The 18771-nt window shown below is 53.8% G+C and overlaps 1 protein-coding gene across 1 annotated transcript in view; it reads left to right on the top strand.

Annotated features, from left to right (window-relative positions):
- Nucleotides 1-16324: 16324 nt before the first annotated feature.
- PDGFC (platelet derived growth factor C) overlaps nt 16325-18771 on the top strand; it is a 38101-nt gene continuing 35654 nt past the window's right edge. Inside the window, exons 1-3 of the mRNA XM_027766565.1 lie at nt 16325-16396; nt 17298-17466; nt 18280-18475. Coding sequence (XP_027622366.1) covers nt 16325-16396; nt 17298-17466; nt 18280-18475 — 437 coding nt within the window. The remainder of the gene's footprint in view (nt 16397-17297; nt 17467-18279; nt 18476-18771) is intronic.

The raw sequence follows: 18771 nt of genomic DNA on the forward strand, positions 1-18771 counted from the left end.
CAGGGAGTGTCTGTTTACTCCTGCACCAGCCACTCCCGGCCCCAGGGTGTCTTCTCTTGCTCTGTGGTAGGTGTCAGCCCTGCCTGGAGGCGGGGCGTTTGGCTCTCTGGGAGGACAGGCCCCGGCCTGTGGACTGCACCATGTCCTGGAGGGACTCGCGGGGTCAGTGGGTTGGGGCTGCTGATGCCCGCACACCCGGAGGGCACGCTGGCCAGCCCTCGCCTAGCTGGGCCCACGCCGTGGCCTTCGTGGGGCCTCTCTAGCACGTGACTGGGCGGAAATCTCCAAGTCCCTGAGAGCTTAAGTGGACACTGACTGCTTTCCCATGACAACGTCGTGATATACGGGCATGTCACCAAGCTTGCGGGACAGCGGGTGAGAGGCCAGCCTGCCTGGACCCTGCTACCCCGGATCCCCACGGTAGGCGAGAGCGTGATCCCGCCCGGGCCCGCACTACCCCGGATCCCCACGGTAGGCGAGAGCATGAACCCGCCCGGGCCCGCACTACCCCGGATTCCCGCGGTGGGTGAGAGTGTGAGCCCGCCTGAGCCCGTGCTACCCCGGATCCCCGTGGGGGGTGAGAGGTGAGCCCGCCTGGGCCCGCTACCCCGGATCCCCACAGTCTCTGCGTGGCGTGCATTTCCCAAGCTTCTCGACCCTCCCACCCCGTGTCGTGCTCACACACGGTGGCACCTTCCTCATGCAGGTCCTCTTTTTACTGTTACATTTCTTTTTACTGTTACATTTGTGTGTGTGTCTATTTTAGGTCATGGCGATTTGCACTCTCCCTGCTTCTCAGTTTTCAAAGCTCAGGCTGCCGAGCTGCTGGGTGCAGATGGGCAGGGCTGTGCTCTGGCCACAGACACACTCCTCTTCGTTCCTCAGCGCTCACACGGCACTGATGTTACTAGGAAAAAGTGTCTATTTATGGGAAAAGCATTTCTCTCCTCCTGTCGAATCTTCTAGGCTCATTCTTACACATTTCCAGAGCTGCCACCTGTCGTGATGGTGACCCGGAGCTTCGTAGGTGTTTTTATCATGGAGAGGCTGGAAAGTCAAGCCCGCTAGCTGCTGGGGAAACCCCGTGTCCCTGAGCCTGGTTCTCAGGGCAGCCTGCGTGAGCACCGAGGACCGGCGTGAGCACCGAGGACCGGCATGTGTCTGCGCTCCTGCGGATGCTCCTGTGTGCTCCCGCGAGGACGTGCCCACGGCACTTTGGTGGCCAACAGGGGTTTTGCCCCGGCCACTAAGCAGCCCGCAGGGCTGTGCGCAGGACTCTTGGTCCCCGCCTTAGGACGTGGACAGTCCGACTCTCTTCCACGAAGCCCTAGACGCGGCTTTGTCCTAGGTCCGCATTCACTGATCGCTGTCCAGGAACTCTCGGAGGGCCTTGTGCAGGCAAAGTTCCTTTTAAAGCCGCCTCTGTTCCTGTTTCATTTTTAATTTTGTTCATAGGTTTGGCTTGCAAAAATAGACAACTGTTAAATAAATACAATTAAGTTATAAAATAAAAAGGGGGACTGGCAGGTGGCATGGTGGTTAAGGGAGCTAGACTCCCTCATGACCAGCTACGGTTCGAGTCCTAGACCTGACGGCTTGCTTTCTCAGTTTCCCCTCTCTCCCTCTCTCACCCTGTCTCTCTCTGGTCAAATTAAAATACATAAATACATAAATAAATAAGTTAAGAAATAGACGACTGTTATTTGGCCGTGAACCTCGGTGTGTAGAACTCTGAGTGCTCCATCGAGGAACAGCCTGGAGTCTCATTCTCTCACTCGGGGACTTCGCGGTTTGCATGAAGAGACCCGGGCCACCATGGACACCAGAATTATTAACTGGGCTGACAGTGAGGGCAGGACCTCAGGTGAGTCACGTCAGGAACCAGCCTCCAGCACTACCTGGGCCGTTGCTTTGACGTTCTCACCTGCCAGCACCCCTAAAACCCACACGCTCAGCAGGTGCTACACTGGTCGTGGCCGCGCTGTACCCAACACCGTCCTGGGCACAGGGCAGGGCGGCCCAGGCCTTCTGCCGAGCGGCGGGGCCCTTCCCGGCAGCCTCCCTCAGCTGTCTAGTCCTGCTTTGTGAGGAAATGCTTCCTTTCTAATCATTTGCTAGAAGTTGCTCAACTGCCTGGAAGACCCTGGGTGGCATTATTTATAGACGCTCAGCAATTCGGAGCGGCCCCACCCTCCACCCCTCACCTCAGCCACCGCAGGGCGCTTTCGTTAAGTCACAGCTCAGCCCACGCCTTCCCGGTGACCTTGGCTGCCCCGGCCCCTCAGTCTCAGTGGCAGGGCCCTCCACATGGGAGGACCCTCAAAGGCACCACGGGCCAGTGTGTGGACATGGCTGCTCCTAGTTGCCATGTCTGAAGTCCGAGCTGAGGGCATGAAACAGCTGCTCATCAACTCCCTTAGGGACCACGGTGACAGACGCTAACAGTAACAGATTTTATGAAGAGGTCATTGTATTTTCCAGAGCGACAGTGAGGATAGAGGTATTGTTTTAGAGTTTTGAAATTCCCTTCAGTGTTTGGCCTTCTAGAAGCAAGTGGATTCCCCGCCTGCCTTTCCTGCCGTCCGGTCACCCGGGGGGCTGGGCTGTGCGCTAGGACGGAGCGAAGGGCAGGAGTCCCTCCGTGTTGTTATGACCACATTTCCGATCTCACGGTCCCAAAGGGCCTTGTGGACAGACCCCCGAGGGCCCCGGGGCCCATGCAGGGATGTGACGCCCTCTCTGGGGCCTGCGCTTGTTTTCAGGTGGCCCGGTGTTGTTATAGCCCTTCCTCTCTCCTTTTCTGGTGTGGTCTCTGGATCGGGCAGGGGCCCCCTGTTCTGCACCTCACCCCCCCCTTTAGCTTTTTGACTCACGTTGTTCAACCTTTGAACGCGAGGATAAAATAGCGGCCGGTGTGAGTACGTTTCCTAATCCTTCGCTGTGCGTGTCTGGGCACTCGCCTCACCTGCGATGATCCCAGAGCTCAGCAGAGGGGCTCACACTCTCTGGGTCAGGGGGACACTGGGATAGACACTGAAGTACTGATGGAAAAGCTGTCACGAAGTCGGGGAGCAGTGGTCGTTCGTGACAGTCGGCTTCTGCCCGAGCTCCTCGGTGACAGGGCAGTAGCCGCATCCTTCAGGAATTCGCCCTGGAACCGTCGACTGGCTCGTGTCGATTACTTTGGACATGGTGAGGGGACAGAAGGGCTGGGCCTTTCTCCTGGAAGCCCGTTGGAGAGGGACCGCGTGGATGGTCTCCACGCCGCCTCCCTGTAAGGCCAGCGTGGGGTGGTAACCTGTGGCCGCATTTGCATCTCCTCCTGCTTTCTGCCGACGTGAACACGGTCAGGTCTGCGTGTCTGGGCCGTGGTTACAGAGTCCAGCTGCGGGAGCGAGGTGCTTGGAGATAGGAGCAAGGTCTTCCCAGGAGGAAGTGTCATTTAACTTCTCCCGAGGAGACACGGATGTTCTAACGTGCTTCAGGGTGTTTTCTTTATTTTTCTGAGTTGCTGTACAGGTAGCCTGTTTCTTTACTTGTAGAGGTTTTTGCCTTAGGATGCATGCCCTCACCTGAGAGAGACAGAGACTATGAGAAGGAAAGAGAGAAATCACCCCCAGGGGATGGCCATGCCTCAATCCCTTGTCCTCCATTCTCCTTCCAGCATCTTGGGCACACATGTACACATGCCCGGAGTGAATTTCAAGCCACCAGGTCTGGTGCTTGATCTGTGGTCTGCCATATGGGAGTCCAGCGACGTAACTGCCGTGCCATCTGCTGGCCCCCAGGTATCCTATGTAAACAAGACACGATTTGAATATATAATGATAAAACCTATTGCATTTGGCTCGCACGTCTGATGCAAACCCCCGTGGTCACGGGCGGAAAGCGTGCACTGTTAATGTACTCGCCTCTTCGAGCTCTCTTTAGGAGTCTGACTGCACTTTTTAGGTTCAAGAGTGAAAACCCTGAGCTGGCCCGGCCGAGTCCAGGATTCTGTTTGGAGGGTTGAACTTGTTGCTTCTTGTTGAGGATCTGACTCACCGAGTTCCTTCTCCGTGAGCTGACGCAGCTCCTGTGCCAGCGGGGCAAGCATGCACGCTACTGCACAGCGTGACCTCCGGCGGTGCTCGGAGCCGAGAGGAGCTCACCTTTGCTCCCTCAGCCCCTGCACATCGCAGGTCCTTCTGCTTGTGTGCCGCACGTGTGCCTGTGTGTTCAGGAGGTTCCTGCGGGGTCCTGGGTTCTTCCCGTCGTGTCAGCCTCGCGGATCGTTGCTTTACCACTGTGTCAGCGTCTGGCCCTCTGGAGATGACGGGCAGACAGGTTTGGCAGACTAGGGCGTGGGGTAAGTGGGGAAGTTAGTAGCAATCTCTAGGAAGTTACTGTTACACTTGCTCCCACTAGGGCCAGCAAAGACCTATGCAGCTACATTTCCATTTTGGAATTGTTAGTTTTACTTTCATGTTCTAATTTCCTGGGACAAGAACCCGTGTTTGTAATTTTGTATTCTTGTTTAACATGGGCACTAGCAACAGTGTCCGCTCTGGTTCCTTGTAGCAAAAGTAGTTAGAGTAGTTATGGTGGGCCAACAAACACCGTGTGGGCACTGGGCGACGGTGTGGGCACTGGGCGACAGGACAGACAGAACGAGGGTTCTGCAAACCCACGGTCACAGCATCTTTTATTGCCAGCGGGCACGTGTGCTCTTAGAGAGGGGTGAGCTCATGAGCTCTGGCATCACCTTGGCTCCCCATGGGCTGTTTTGCACGGAAGAGTCCCCGACAGAACAGGGAGCAGATGTGCCACATCCACGCAGCAGGGACATGAGTGCATGGTGGGAGGTGATGGGGTGTTGACAGGCGTGTGCACACGGTGGGAGGTGACAGGACAGGACAGGCCCTCCCCGTGGGGCCTGGGCCTTGTCGACTCCCTTCTACCACGCTATGGCTATATGTGTCTATACGTGACCACAGGAGGTGCTGCGAGGTGACGTGGGGTTACCACTAAACTTCAGCCCACTAGTCTCATATCGAGAATCCACAAGAATGGGAATCCTCTGTGGCCAGTTTGGAATCGTGCTGGAAAAAGTGATGTTGTGCACCGTAAAAGCATATGTGATTAAATGTAAATTAAAATAAGAAAATAAATTAAAAAAAAAACAAATGAATTGTACAAAGAAAAAAAGATGCAGCTGCTCTTTTTCATTTTATTCTAGGATTATATTGGTGGGGAGGGGGGGCTCCAAAAAGTTCATGGAAATGAAATTGCAGTACGAGTTTACTGGTGCAGAAGACTTTGAAGTGTATAGTAAGTGTCCCTCAACCAGATGAATTCAAGTGCTTTCATTTATGACTTCTTTTTAAATGGTGCTCTTAAAGATGTAAATTGTAGAAAAGATGAAAATGAATAGACTCCTGATCACAAGAGAGCATAGAGCCTTGAAGTGTCCCTGATAATAGAGTAAATAAACCTTTTTTCCTAAGTAAGGGACAGTGCCCCGGCATGCTTTTATTTATGCTTTTTATGAAGCAGTAGCTATTTTTAAACCCAATCATGTGCTGTAAAGGCCTTAGTCGGATGCCGAGGGGTTTCTGGGCGTTGCTGGGAGGTACTTCTCACGAGGGTTGCCCTGCAGTAGCGAAGACGAGCCTGACGTTCTCTGCGCAGTGTTCACGTCTGTTAGAAGAAAAGCACCTCGTGGGCCCAGCAGGTGGTGGTGTAGTGTCCACATGGCGGGACTCCCACGTGGTCAGCTGCGGTTCAATGACTGGACCCAGTGGCTTGAAACTCACACCAGGTGCACGTGTATGTGCCCAACATCCTGAGAGGGGAATGGAGAAGGGGTTGCTGCGTGGCCATCCCCCTGGGGGGTGATTTCTTACTTTCTGGCTCTCTGTCTCTCCGGCAAGCACATGAACCCTATAGCAGACATCTCTCTCAAAAAAGCAAAAAACTGTCTAGATGTAGCGCCTAGGGTCCGGACGAAGACGGGTCCGCGGTGGGCCTGAGCTGAGTGCTGTGTAAACATCTGCTGTGTGGTGAGGAGTGCGGTGAGCCCTGAGCGCGGTGGACCAGCTGCCTGGAGCCTCCATTCTAGGGCCAGCCTTAGGGGGTGCAATCACCTCCACCTCCGTGGCTCTCCTGGGGCAGCTGTGAGCAGGGACTGCCGTGTCCTCTGCCATCACCAGCCTGGCCTGGGATTGCTGGGTGACCTGGAGCATGTGGCCAGCCCCGCAGCCCTTGGGTCCTGCCCCGGGGAGGTCAGTGCTCCTGGCCTGTAGCTTGGGGTGCTCTTAGTCTTTCTGCTGTCACCCCTTCTAGACGCTGAGCCATAGAGGGTCAGTTAAACTCCTTCTGAACAAGCTTCCTGGATCCACGTGCCAGTTACCCGGCACTCACGGGTGTCAGCGACCGGCCTGGGTGGCCTGCGAGGATGCTGCCCAGCTGTGGCCCAGGGTCTGCGGCCTGTCTGTGCGGGCAGCCAGGGACCTGCAGCAGCAGGAGGGGCAGCTCAGGCAGGCAGGTGCTTAGGAAGCGGTCAGGTCTTTCTCTCATCCGAAGGCACCCAAAACACAGCAGTGGGTGTTCATTGGGCGCTGCCGCAGGCTGGCGGTGGCCGCTCTGACTTACCTGGAGCCGAGTGGACCTTCGTGACCAGTCAGTCATCCCTGGAGGAGGCGGGGGCCGGAGGGTTTGCCCCTTGGCTCACTCTTTCGTGTGTTGCTTCCCTGGAGTGCTGGGAGGGTAGTGGTCTCGTGTACCGAGGCCGTGGAGCAAAACCATTTTGTGTCTAGATGGACTGTCTGTTTTTGACTGTTTTTGCGGTGGAAACTGATTTCCCGAACTATAAAATGCTCTTGGTCAGGTATGCCCCGTGGGATTCTCCCCTTGGCTTCTCTCCCCTCCTCACTCCCGACCGGTGTCTCGCATAGCTAGCTCAGGGCATGGAGTGTACTTTCGTGTTCAGAGTTGGTGGTACAGCTCTTTAAAAGTGTGCAGATGCTGGAACATTGGGTGGGCTGCCACCTAGGCTGTCTTTTTCCTGTTACTCCGTCGTCTTCCAAAGGGCCGCCTGGGCCGCACCTTCTCGCTTCCTCTTTTGCACAGTCCATCTTTGTCTTCCTTCCGGGTAGAGCGTGTGCGTGTTCCCAAGAGCCCGAGAGCGAGATGCGCTATCCACGCTAGTCATTCCCCAGCCTCATCCTCCCAGTCCTCCAGCCGGCCAGACCCTGGGCACACACAGGGCCAGCATGCTTCATGCTAGCCAGGCTGGGGCTTCGGACTGCAGTCGCCCTGTGGGCGGCCATCTCCAGAGCTGCATGTTCCACTGCATCTGGACCCAACCACCGAGGGATTTCCAGGCTGAGGGTCCATGCTGCTCAGCGTGGGCAGGGTGTCAGCTCCGCGCCTGCAGCTCCAGCCGCCCCCCAGCGCCCTTGAGGATTCTCCTGCCCCAGGCGTCTCTGCCCGTCCTGCCAGGGAGCGCGAGCACCTCCTGGCTGTAGTCTTTCCGCCTCTGTGTCTTTTCTATTGCTTTGCTTGCTCCTTGCATGTGTGTTCACGTGTTGTTGGCATGACATCCTGGGGCCCTCCTAGAGAGAAACACATGGGAACTTCAGCCAGTGAGATGGGATTCTTACGATAATCCACAGGATCAAAGTGCGGTCTTGCCAGCAGGAAGCGCACCATGGCTGACTCAGGCGCTTCGTGAACTCGGACGTCCGCAGGGCGGCCATAGAAGGGTTTCTCACCGTCTCTTCCAGACTGGTCAGGAGAAGCTGAGCCGGGCTTACATGAGGGATGTGGAGAGAGCCGGGTCCGGAGCACGGGCCCGGGGCAGGAGCTCTCTGGGGCTTTGAAGCCACCGCAGTGGGCCAGGGCCAGGTCGGGGCACTCCTGCACCGGCCTCCGGCCTCCGCTGCAGAGGGCACTCTCCCCGCCCCCTCATGGGCAGTAAAGGCAGCTTCTATCGCTGACCGACCTGGTCTTCTGTCTTAGAGTCTGTGTGTTGCCTTGCCCCATTTCAGGAATTTTGTAGTTTATTTTCAAAACAACTGGTAGCAAATGTTGGTTATGCTAACAACATTGAGTGGTATTTGGAAAGAGAATCTTTACTTTTATGTTTTGTGTAAAAAGAGGGCTTGAAGAAAATGGCTTTTGAGTTTTCTTTGAAACTACTGTTTTGTTTATTTCCAACTTAATTGCTCTCCATGGTATTTTCCTGTGGCAATAGTGATTAGATGTGTTTTAAAATAGCAGTGACTAAATGCGTTGAATAGCGTGATTGTTTTCTCTTTGTTATTTTTGAACTAGATTTCTTCCCTATTTTTTAAGACCCAAAGAACATAGAATTTGACCCACAGATTTAAAGTAATCTTCATCTCAGTCTAGCTAGTGTGTAATCAGGTCTTCCTACTAGAACGCTACGACTGTGGGAGAGCTGATAATATTAGTGATAATACCTGTTTAGGAATATGTTCATTTCTCCATGAATTTGGAATTTTATACACAGAAGAACTTAGTTGTTCTGTAAATTTTTTGGGTCACACCAGTGATTTCTAACGACAATGATATGAACGTGTTTACAGAACACGTTTGCTGGACGGAGATTTTCCAGGTCCACACAGGTCTGTGGCCTCGAAAGCCGTGCTAGTGTGCTGTGGCCGGCCCAGCAGCCACGCGGGTGAAGAGGGACCTTAACCTAGGCTGGTACGAGGAGACTGAGTGGGTGGCCTCACCGCGTAGACTCCGGCCGCCCCCTTTATGCGTTCCTTTTACAGAGGATCTGTTTCTGTTATGGGAATGACTGACCCCAGAGGTTGATGTGGTATTTCTGCAGTGTTTTAATTATAAGAGTAAATCGCATCTGACTACGTTAATAAAAATAAAACTTTTTTTTTTTTTAAGGTTTTTGCCATAGAGTGTGTGTGCTCGCCAGAGAGACAGAGTTAAAGGGAAAGTGAGAAATCGCCCTTTGGGGGTGATGGCCACATGGCAGTCCCTTCTCATCATTCTCCTCCTGGGATTGCAGGCACATATGCACATGTGCATGGCGTGGTTTTCAAGCCACCAGGTCTGAGGCTCGAACCACAAAGTAGGCCACGTGGGATCCAGCGCTGCTCATCCCCATGCCACCTGCTGGCCCTAGCTGATGGCGTCTAACTGAATGCATGCTTTGCAATAACCCAACCGGGGAAGAGGAACACACCTGTACACACACATACATGAACGCGCATGAACATATGTACACAGCACATACACATTCTTGCATGCAGACATACACACTCCAAGTAAGGACGTCTTTGGCCCAGGTCCCGACGTCTGGCCCTTGGGGTGTTTGTGTCCCATGTCGCACCTCCATGGTGTGGCTGCCCCCGGGCTGGCGTCCAGGGCTGTGCCTACAGCAGGTCCCACCACGAGGTCAATGCCTGGCTGTAGCTCAGCTCTGCTGCAGCTCTGTCACCATGGTGGAGGAGAGAGCAGCATGTGTGTGCGAGAGCCCTGGTGGGTGTGTGGCCCCTGGAGGAGAACAGCCCCTCTCTGCAGGTCGGAGAGCCCGTGCTTAGCAGAGGCTGTGGACCGCGGTATCCAGGCATAGAAAGGGAAACGTCTCCATGTGGTAGTACCTTCCCCATCACCGACCAGAGCCTGACCTCGTGATGTGGCAGCCACGGGGTGGGGCCTGGGGCCCTTCGTAGCTCGGCTCTTCCCCACTGGGCTCGGGAGGCGCCCAGTCCGCCAGAAAGGACACCAGCACAGCGAGGAGAGAGCGAAGTCAGGACTCTGTTGTGGCTGGTGGTCAGTAACCATTAGTCTTCCAGTGTCCATTCACCATGGTTTACATAATCCAGTGCACATGAAAATTACCTTTTTGTTTAAACACACCACATTAAAAAATAATAATATATCTCAAATAGAGTGCAAGCATTATGGGGATGGTTATTTTTTTCTACAGGGTATATGTGCTTGCCAGAAGACAGAGAAAGAGAAAGTGAGAAATCACCCCTTGAGGGGATGGCCATGCCACAATCCTTTCTCCTCCTTTCCCTTTCCAGCGTTGGGGACATTTTGGGGGCATACATGCACATGCGTCCAGTGTGGTTTTCAAGTCTCTAGGCCCAAGGGCTGAGCTGTGCAGTTGGCCATGTGGAATCCACCCACCTTTACCTCCATGCCACCTGCTGGCCTGGGAACATCTTTTTGATGAAATAGCAGTTAATCTTTTGGTATTCTATGGGTACTCCACCCATCACAAGAGGGTTTGTAGTGAGTGTGTGGATATTTTACCGACAGACGAGAACGGCCGGTAAGAAACTGCCCCATGATGCTACACTAATACCTGTGATGTCCCTGCTGGACTCCCTAGAACTTTCTCCTGTCGCTCTCTCAGCTCCCTCCCTCATTACTCTCAACTAAGCATCTGTCCAGTCTCTACCCACCCTCAAGTCTCATTTTCTTCTAAACCTGTTACAGTTTGCTGTTTTCAATGTAAGAATTTAACAATCAAATAGGCATTTTACATGATAATTTTCAAGCCAGGATTTATGAAATACAATGCAAGGTTAAATGTTAGTCTAAGTTTTCCAGGGTGCCTGAGAGGAACTGCCAGAGATACTTGGTTAACTGAAAGTTGGAAGTAGGGGGTGTGGGCTTAAATCTCATTACATAAGATGGGATGGTAGCCGTTGGGCCATGGTGACAGGTTATCTTAAAGTATTAGTTGAAGTTTATGTTTTGTGACATTTTTAATTACATTGTTAGACATTTAATGTCATAAAGCCACCATGTAATTTTTAAAGGATGCACAGATGCTCTAAGCCTCATTAAAAGTCAGTATTAGCACCTAGAAGACTTAAACGGGCATTCGCGCATTCGCAGAGAGGGCTTGAGATCCCTTCCCACTGTGACCCCTTCCCCCAGCTCCGAAGCCTCTCAGAGTGTTGTTGAGCCAACTGCGGGATCTGAATGCGTTTTTGAATGTTGGACTCAATTTTGTTTCTTCATCTGTATGGTGCTAGGGAGCCATAGGCATTTCTGAGCGAATATGCCTTATTAATTATGGCTGTGGGCCATCTCTCTGGCGAATTTGATCTCTGATACAACTTGGCCTGCTGCAGTTTGGGTGCATCCTGCTTGGCAAACCACCATCCTCTCTATGTGCGACCAACGGGGTCACCGCTCTGTGCTCACACTGCTTTCTTCCCCTCCTCTGAGCCCCAAATCCTGGCCCCTCTGTCCACTGTGAGGCCCTGCACGCCTTGGGGAGGTGGTGAGGAAGGCCATTTCCCTCTCACCGGGTGGCGATCAGCCAAGGCTCACTTACTCCAGTCACAGTGCTGCCTGTGCCGTCACCATGTGCGCGCTGGGAGAGTGCATGAGGGCTGCAGTGCTGCCTGTGCCGTCACCGTGTGCGCGCTGGGAGAGTGCATGAGGGCTGCAGTGCTGCCTGTGCCGTCACCGTGCACGCTCTGGGAGAGTGCATGAGGGCTGCAGTGCTGTGTGCCGTCACCGTGCACGCTCTGGGAGAGTGCATGAGGGCTGCAGTGCTGTGTGCCGTCACCGTGCACGCTCTGGGAGAGTGCATGAGGGCTGCAGTGCTGTGTGCCGTCACCGTGCACGCTCTGGGAGAGTGCATGAGGGCTGCAGTGCTGTGTGCCGTCACCGTGTGCGTGCTGGGAGAGTGCATGAGGGCTGCCTGGGGTGGTCGGCGTCTGTGCCGAGGCCCAAGGGCGAGTAGAATTAAGCAAGTGCAGGAACTGGGGTGCAGGGATCGAGGTGCAATGGTTGAGGACCCCCCTCAAGGACGATCCCAGCAGGGAAGCAGGTTCGGCCTCATTCCGTTTGCTTCTGAGTCTCCTGGTGCTCATGTTCACACAGGTCGCTTCCATCTGACTCCCTGGAAGTGCAAGGCGGGTGTGAAGCTTCGCCTCCTTCCTGGCCACATTCCTGGAGAGCAGGAAGCTACGTTTTAAAGGTCCATGCCCCAAGTGACAATCTGGACAGCATTTTCACCACTGACAGTCACTGTAATGTAGTAACAGTGTTTCCGAAGTTTGGAGTGGAGTGGAGAAGGGAGCGTTTTCATAAACACAAATTAGTGAGGCGTTACTCTATCGTAAGTGCAAAACTGATCAGAATTACTTAGCTTTGGTCATTTGAATGTGCCAGTTAAAATTTGCCATGAATAACTTTTGGGTTAAAAAGGAGCAATGTTGAAAACAAAACTGTCCTTGTGTGCTCCCAAGGGGACGTGGAAGGCTGCTATTGCTGAGTGAGGCTGAAATGTTAACTTTGGTGTTGAAGGGGCCTACCTTGTTGGTCACCTATTGTGTTAGATTGCTGAGAAGCAGCGTGCAGACAGAGGGGTTTGTCAATCGCATTTCTCAGTTCAGCCTCTGCAGAGGATGGGTTTGGGCTTTGATGTGGTGTGGCCGCTGTTTGCCTTGATGGTGTTTCAGCAAATACAGATACACTGATAACAAGGAAATCTCTGATGTTTCTGTGTGTGTAGTGTGTGCTTCTGTGTGTGTATAGTGTGTGCTTCTGTGTGTGTATATGTGTGCTTCTGTGTGGGTATAGTGTGTGTTTCTGTGTGTGTATATGTGTGCTTCTCTGTGTGTATAGTGTGTGCTTCTCTGTGTGTATGTATGTATGTATGTGTTTATATGAGTGTGTCTGTGTGTGTCCCTGTGTGTCTGTGTATGTCTGTCCATATGTATGTGTGTCCCTGTGTGTGTGTGTGTCTGTGTGTGTCTCTGTGTGTCTGTGTTTGTGTGCCCCTGTGTGTCTGTGTGTCTGTGTGTGTCTATGTGTACGGTGTGTGTGTGTCTATGTGTCTATGTGTGTGTTTCTGTTTCTGTGTGTATGTGTATGTGTGTATGTATGTCTCTGTGTATATGTCTGTGTATGTGTGTCACTGTGTATGTTCCTGTGTGTGTCCCTGTTCCTATGTGTGTCTCTGTGTTTCTCTGTGTGTACATATGTGTATCTATGTATGTGTTTATGTATGTGTGTGTATGTGTGCGTCTCTGTGTGTCTGTATGTGTGTCTGTGTGTGTGTCTGCGTGTGTGTGTCTGTGTGTGTGTGTCTGAGTGTATCTGCGTGTGTCTGTCTGTGTGTCTGTGTGTCTGTGTCTCTGTGCGTGTCTTGATTTTCAAGTGCCACTTAGCCTCTGATCTTGGGTAAGGACTCACCCTCTCTCCACCTACACCGAGGCAGTTCTCGGAGCCGTGCCCTCAACCTCCAGCTCATGGACGCCTGACGGCTGGAGGACGGTGCCGGGCCGCGCGGGGGCGGGGACGGGGGCGGTCTGGGTTGTGGGAGGGCTGAACGTGTACATGCGTGGATATGTAATTTTCTGGTTTGAGCATCCATACCTTTGATCAGTTTTGAGGAAGTTCAAAACTTTCTCAAGCCATGGGTTTGAAAAGATCAAAACATAACTCCTGTTTTTAAATACTTGGTTGAGGCATGACGGCCGAGGTCTGTTTTGTCTCAGAAACCCCCTACCTCACCATGTCCTCCATCTGGGCACCCCCTGGCATGCTCCGGACCACGGTGGCGCCCGCCTTGACCCCTGAGCCCATGTGCACCGTGGTCAGCAGCGTGTCCCTGCACCCCTGGAGTTTGGGGATGTCACGGGGCTTGTCTGGGCTTAGAGAGAGCAGGCAGTGGGCGTTATCGACACGATTTGCATACTGGGGCACTGCGAGCCCTCGCGACGCGTGACCATGACGTGTACTGATCACGTCAGGCTCATTAGGGTGTCTTTCTCTGGGAACGCTGGAAAACTGATCTCAGAGAAGGGAGTAGACTGGTTGCCAGAGCAGGGCAGGCCAGGGTAGGGGAGAGACCGGTTAAGGGACACGAAGGGACAGCTCAGATGGCGGGGCGGATTCTAGATCTGGAGAGCTGAGGTGGATGACTGCAGTCGGGTCCTCACTTCAGAGGAGTTGGGGGAAAGGACTTTGGACATGCCCAGCCCGAGGTTTGGGGGTCACTGTGGCCGCAAGAGGGGCGAATGTGTGCATGTCAGTCTAGAGAGCCAAGCGGGAAGTCGTCCCAGGGACTGGCCACAAAGGTGCCAACGGGGCACGCTGTGAGGCGCTCACTCGGGTGTGGCCGGAGAGGTCCTGGGGTGAGTTCATGTCTGAAACAATTACGTTAGTTCTGGGGTTTACCTAACATAGCGGATTTTATCTTATTCTCCCTTACCTGTTAGCAGTTTAGGAACAGCACTAGCATCCGCGATGAAGTTAGTTTTACTTCGCTACGTTTTAAAAATGTGGAAAACTAACCTGAAACTAGAACAGGACCTGGCGTCTGGGTCTCTGTCCTCGGTATTGCATATTTTCGTGGTAATGTCCGGGGTGAAACGTGATGCACACCACGGCGTGCTTGTAGACAGTCTGGGCTTGATGGGCAGGTGGGATACGTACGGTTAGGATGGGGCTACTCTCAGTGTCCTGGGCAAGGGGGCAGCCGGGAGCCACTTGAAGGAGGGTCACGGGAGCAAGCAGGAAGAGCTGTCTAAACCGACCGGCCGGCCGGAGAGCAGGCTGTCCCAGGCCACGCGTGGTCAGAGCGGAGCACATGGGCAGGAGGCCAGTGCGCCTGCACTTACCAGGGGAGGGCTGCAGGCAGGTGCGGCCACTCCCGAGGAAGCACGTCTCACCCTGTGGGGACCTAGCTTCTGTTCAAAGTCAGCACGCCAGCAATCTCAAGACCGGAAGTCAACCTGCTCCTGAGCGGGAGGCGCACCTCGGCGGGAGACTGGAAACAGAGCCCTTACCCACACCACAGGAATCCAGGGCTGGGGCCTCTGTCCCGCCGGGTTCTCAGGCCTCGCACTCCTCTTGGCGAAGCCAAGTTCAGCCCTCAGTACGGAGCTGGTGCGGGCGCTCTCCTTAGGAGCTGGGTGGTACCCGGAAACCTGCCTGCTGCCGTCTGAAGTACCCGCGGCCGACCTTGCTGTCTCTTACTGTGGCTCTCCTTCTCAGCCATAGTGGATGATTGATAGGGCCCACCTGGCTGCCCCGTCCTGCACTGGCTACGCTGGGTACCCCACGGCCACCACGATTCGAATCCAGCCCCGTGACTTGAAAACATGCCGGATACCGTTTCGTGCGTGCCCCAAATTCCGCCGACAGAGAGTGGAGAGGGCTGGAGCGTGGCCTCGCCCCACTGGGGGTGCGTTCTGGCTCTTGCTTTCTCTCTGGCGGGCGCATGTGCCTGGTGGCGATTACAGGAAAAGAAAAGATGGAGGGTTAGCGTCATGTGCTGCGTGCTGGGGAGCTGCTGAGCTGCCGTGTAGGGCCGGAGCGACTGCACACGCACACGTCTAGGACGGCCCTGTGTTGCTGTGCTGCGCATGTGTGTTGCCCGCATTCTAGTCCTGGTACTTAGTCTCTCCTTTTCCTTCTTTGTTTTCACATCGTAGTAGTTTTCAATACTTGCACCTCAGGAGGGGTTGGGTAGCTAAATAGGAATTTGTGAAAATTATAATTTAAAAGTGAAGTCTTGGGACCAGCAGTTGGCATAAGGACTATGTTGCTGGACTCCTTTGTAGTTGACCGCGATTCGCGTCCTGGACCCGGTGACTTAAACTCACGCCGGCTGCGTGTGCGTGCGTGCCCAAGATCCCGAGAGGAGAATGGAGAAGGGATTGCGACGTGGCCATTCCCCCAGGGGGTGATTTCTCGCTTTCTGTCTCTCTTTCTGAGGAGCACACGCGCCCGATAGCAAAAACCTCTCAAAAAAAAAAAAAGATCTTTTCATATATTTGCAGCCTCCACGTCACACTCATCTGAGATGCACAATTGTTTCTCTGACACACATTGCAAATCCCCGCTGTGACTATTTTTATGATTCGACTAGACATTGGTTCTGGTTCATTGGGACTAAGTGTATTTCTGGTCTGACAGAAAACAAACGCCCAGTTAGTCACAATGTATACAGTTGTCTCATCCCTAAGATAATAGTGAAATGTTATGTTTGTTGAAACAGCAGGGGTGTAAGTTCCGAGTCTTACTTTGGTAGAACTTAATGCTTGCTGGGTTTCTTCTTTTCGATTATAGGCCTAGTTACCTAAGATTTACATAAAACTTCAATGCCATCTGCAAATCCTGTGTTTTTGGTGTAAACCTCATTGCATCTCAACGTAAATTTTTTGAAAGCAGCAATTTAACTTAAAAGAAAATTTACAATTCTTTGACCACAAGTAAGGGCCCGATTCCCAGTCTTTAAATTACATGTCAGTACAGCCTAACGACATTGCGGACGAGAAAGGGGACAGATGCGAAGCCCAGGGCCCGGTGCATCATGGCAGCCACATGTCCTCGACGGGGCAGGCAGGAGGCCGCCCCTGGAGCCTTGCGCTTCCTGCACGGCACGGTGAGTGAGAAGGGCAGTGTTTGGAAGGCTGCTTCACACAGGAAGCAATTATTGTGAGACAAAATGGGACAGGCATTTCAATCTGATGGGAAACATTTTTAAAGAACTATTAGTTACCTGAGTGAGACTCACTCTTGACAGAGCAGCTGCTAAAGTTGTGTCACCGTGGGCAGGCGGGGCGGCGCGGGCAGGCACACCTTCATGGCAGGTGCATTCGGGTTTGAGTTCTGGGACCTTTGGGCACACATACCAGGGAAACCCCACTACCTGGGCTGCTTGTCTGTCTGCCCAGCTCTCCTCTCTGCCACTGTCATTTCTCAGAGAAATTGTGTGGGAGAATTAAAAACAATTCGATGTAAAAAGGTGGTGTGGAGGTTACAGTGGCTGGATCGCACATGGCCCGCCGTGTGATTTGAGTCCTGGACCCGGCAGCACCCGGCAGCCTGATAAACATGCTGGGTGCAAGTGTTTGGCTGCCCAAGATCCTGGCAGGAGGATGGAGGGGAAGGGGCTCCAGCGTGGCGTCCCAGGGGGGATTTCTCACTTTCCCTCTTTCTCTCTGGCGAGCACACACACCCTATGGCAGAAACTAAAAAACGGAAAGGAAGGAAAACCAAAACCTGTACAATTACATCAGAAACTGAGTAAGAGATAGCTAAGGCTCCTCCCTGTTGGACTCCAGAGCACTTAGCTTTCATGGCCGCCTCCGTTTTCGCATCTTTTCGTGTGGACAAGTGAGTGCTCCCTTGGTGAATGGCCTTCATGGACATCCTCTCACTGGTAACCGCAGCTGGGTGGGCTGACACTTTACCTCGTGGTCATTTGGCGTGTGGGGTCCTTTAGGAATGTCAGTCCATGGGAAGGTCGGGGTTTTCCTGGTACCCTTTCGTGGTTTCACGAGGCGGCCGTGACTGAGGCTCAGCACTCTGGTGAAGTGCCCTCAGAGGCTGTCAACGCCCATGCTGCTCACAGCCTCTCGGGGCCCCTCCCTGCACCCCTCCAGGTGGGCCCGTTCAGCCTCACAGTTATTCCTGCAGTTCTTCATACTGCTCACATAAATGAACTGAGGCGTATCTTTAGATAATTAATCGACGATAGCTTTTCTGCTTTAGGATATTGTAATCAATATTTGTGTTTTTAAAAATAAAACTGCACCCGCTAATTTGTGTTGTGACAGTGTGTGCTTGGGAAGCTCCTGGAGAATCGGGTCCTAACTCAGCTCCATGTGGCGTGTCTGCACCTCGGGCCGGCCCTGCCTGGCCTTTTCATCTTCGCCCACACTAGAGAAGCACCCCAATAAGCCCCCGGGCCCTGTTCCCCGAGTCTTGGCCAGCGGGAGAGCGGCCACACGCTCCTGGCATGCAGAGGGTGGCCTGGGACGGGACTCCGAACCCTCCCACGTGGGCCCAGTTATGTCCCCGCTGTGCCCCGCCTGGTCCCCTCAGGACTGGGCTTTAGAGACCTAGTCGGGGTCAGCAGCAGTGTGGTGTGCCATGGTGGGAGGTTGCCGGTTCACACCCAGAGCTCTCCCCGCACGCATTGGCCACTCGGGCCTGCAGGAGGCTGTGTGGACTGTGGAGTCGGACCCTGTTGGAGTTGCTGTCCCTCCGTCTCTCTGTCCCTCTGTCTCTCTGTCTCTCTCTCCATTTGTCTCTCTCTCTCATTAAAAAAAAAAAAAAAAGTAAACCTTGAAGAATTAAGACTAGTCTGTTTTTCCAGTGTGAATCAAATAGGCTTTCTCAACCATGTTAAAATAGCTGCTCTGGGTGAATTCCGAAGAGAGCCCTTGGCTTACGTGGCGTCGGGTGCTACACGTGTGTGGGGTGGCCGTGGAGCGAGGCCCGCTGAGCCGGTCTGAGCGCTGTCTGTCTGTCCCTGCTCAGGAGTCCACGACCCACAGCCCGAGCGTGTTGTCGCTGTGTCCACCAACGGGAGCATCCACAGCCCGCGCTTCCCGCACACCTACCCGAGGAGCACGGTGCTGGTGTGGCGCCTGGAGGCCGTGGAGGACGACGTCTGGATCCAGCTGACGTTCGACGAGCGGTTCGGGCTGGAGGACCCGGAGGACGGCATATGCAAGTGAGTGCCACGCGGCTCGGCGCTGCCGCCACGGAGGGTTGCGTGGTGTCTTAGGTTCCCTTTGATTTCTTCCGAGTATCTGAAATACTTACCGTCTTGTGTAAGCCAGGGTTTAGAGTCCTCATGTAAACCAGGAAACACATGGTGAGCACGTAGTCACTTTCTGTCTACGTGTACGAGACGGGGAGAGTAAAAGCGTTCAGCACGAGGACGAGAGGACAGAGATCTCTGCAGGGCCGCGGCAGGCCGGAGCGCCCGGGTCCCCGAGTGATGGCAGCCAGGGAGGCCTGACGGCC

The sequence above is a fragment of the Tupaia chinensis genome, unplaced genomic scaffold, assembly GCF_000334495.1.
Source record: "Tupaia chinensis unplaced genomic scaffold, TupChi_1.0 Scaffold143591_1, whole genome shotgun sequence".
NCBI classification, from domain to species: domain Eukaryota; kingdom Metazoa; phylum Chordata; class Mammalia; order Scandentia; family Tupaiidae; genus Tupaia; species Tupaia belangeri.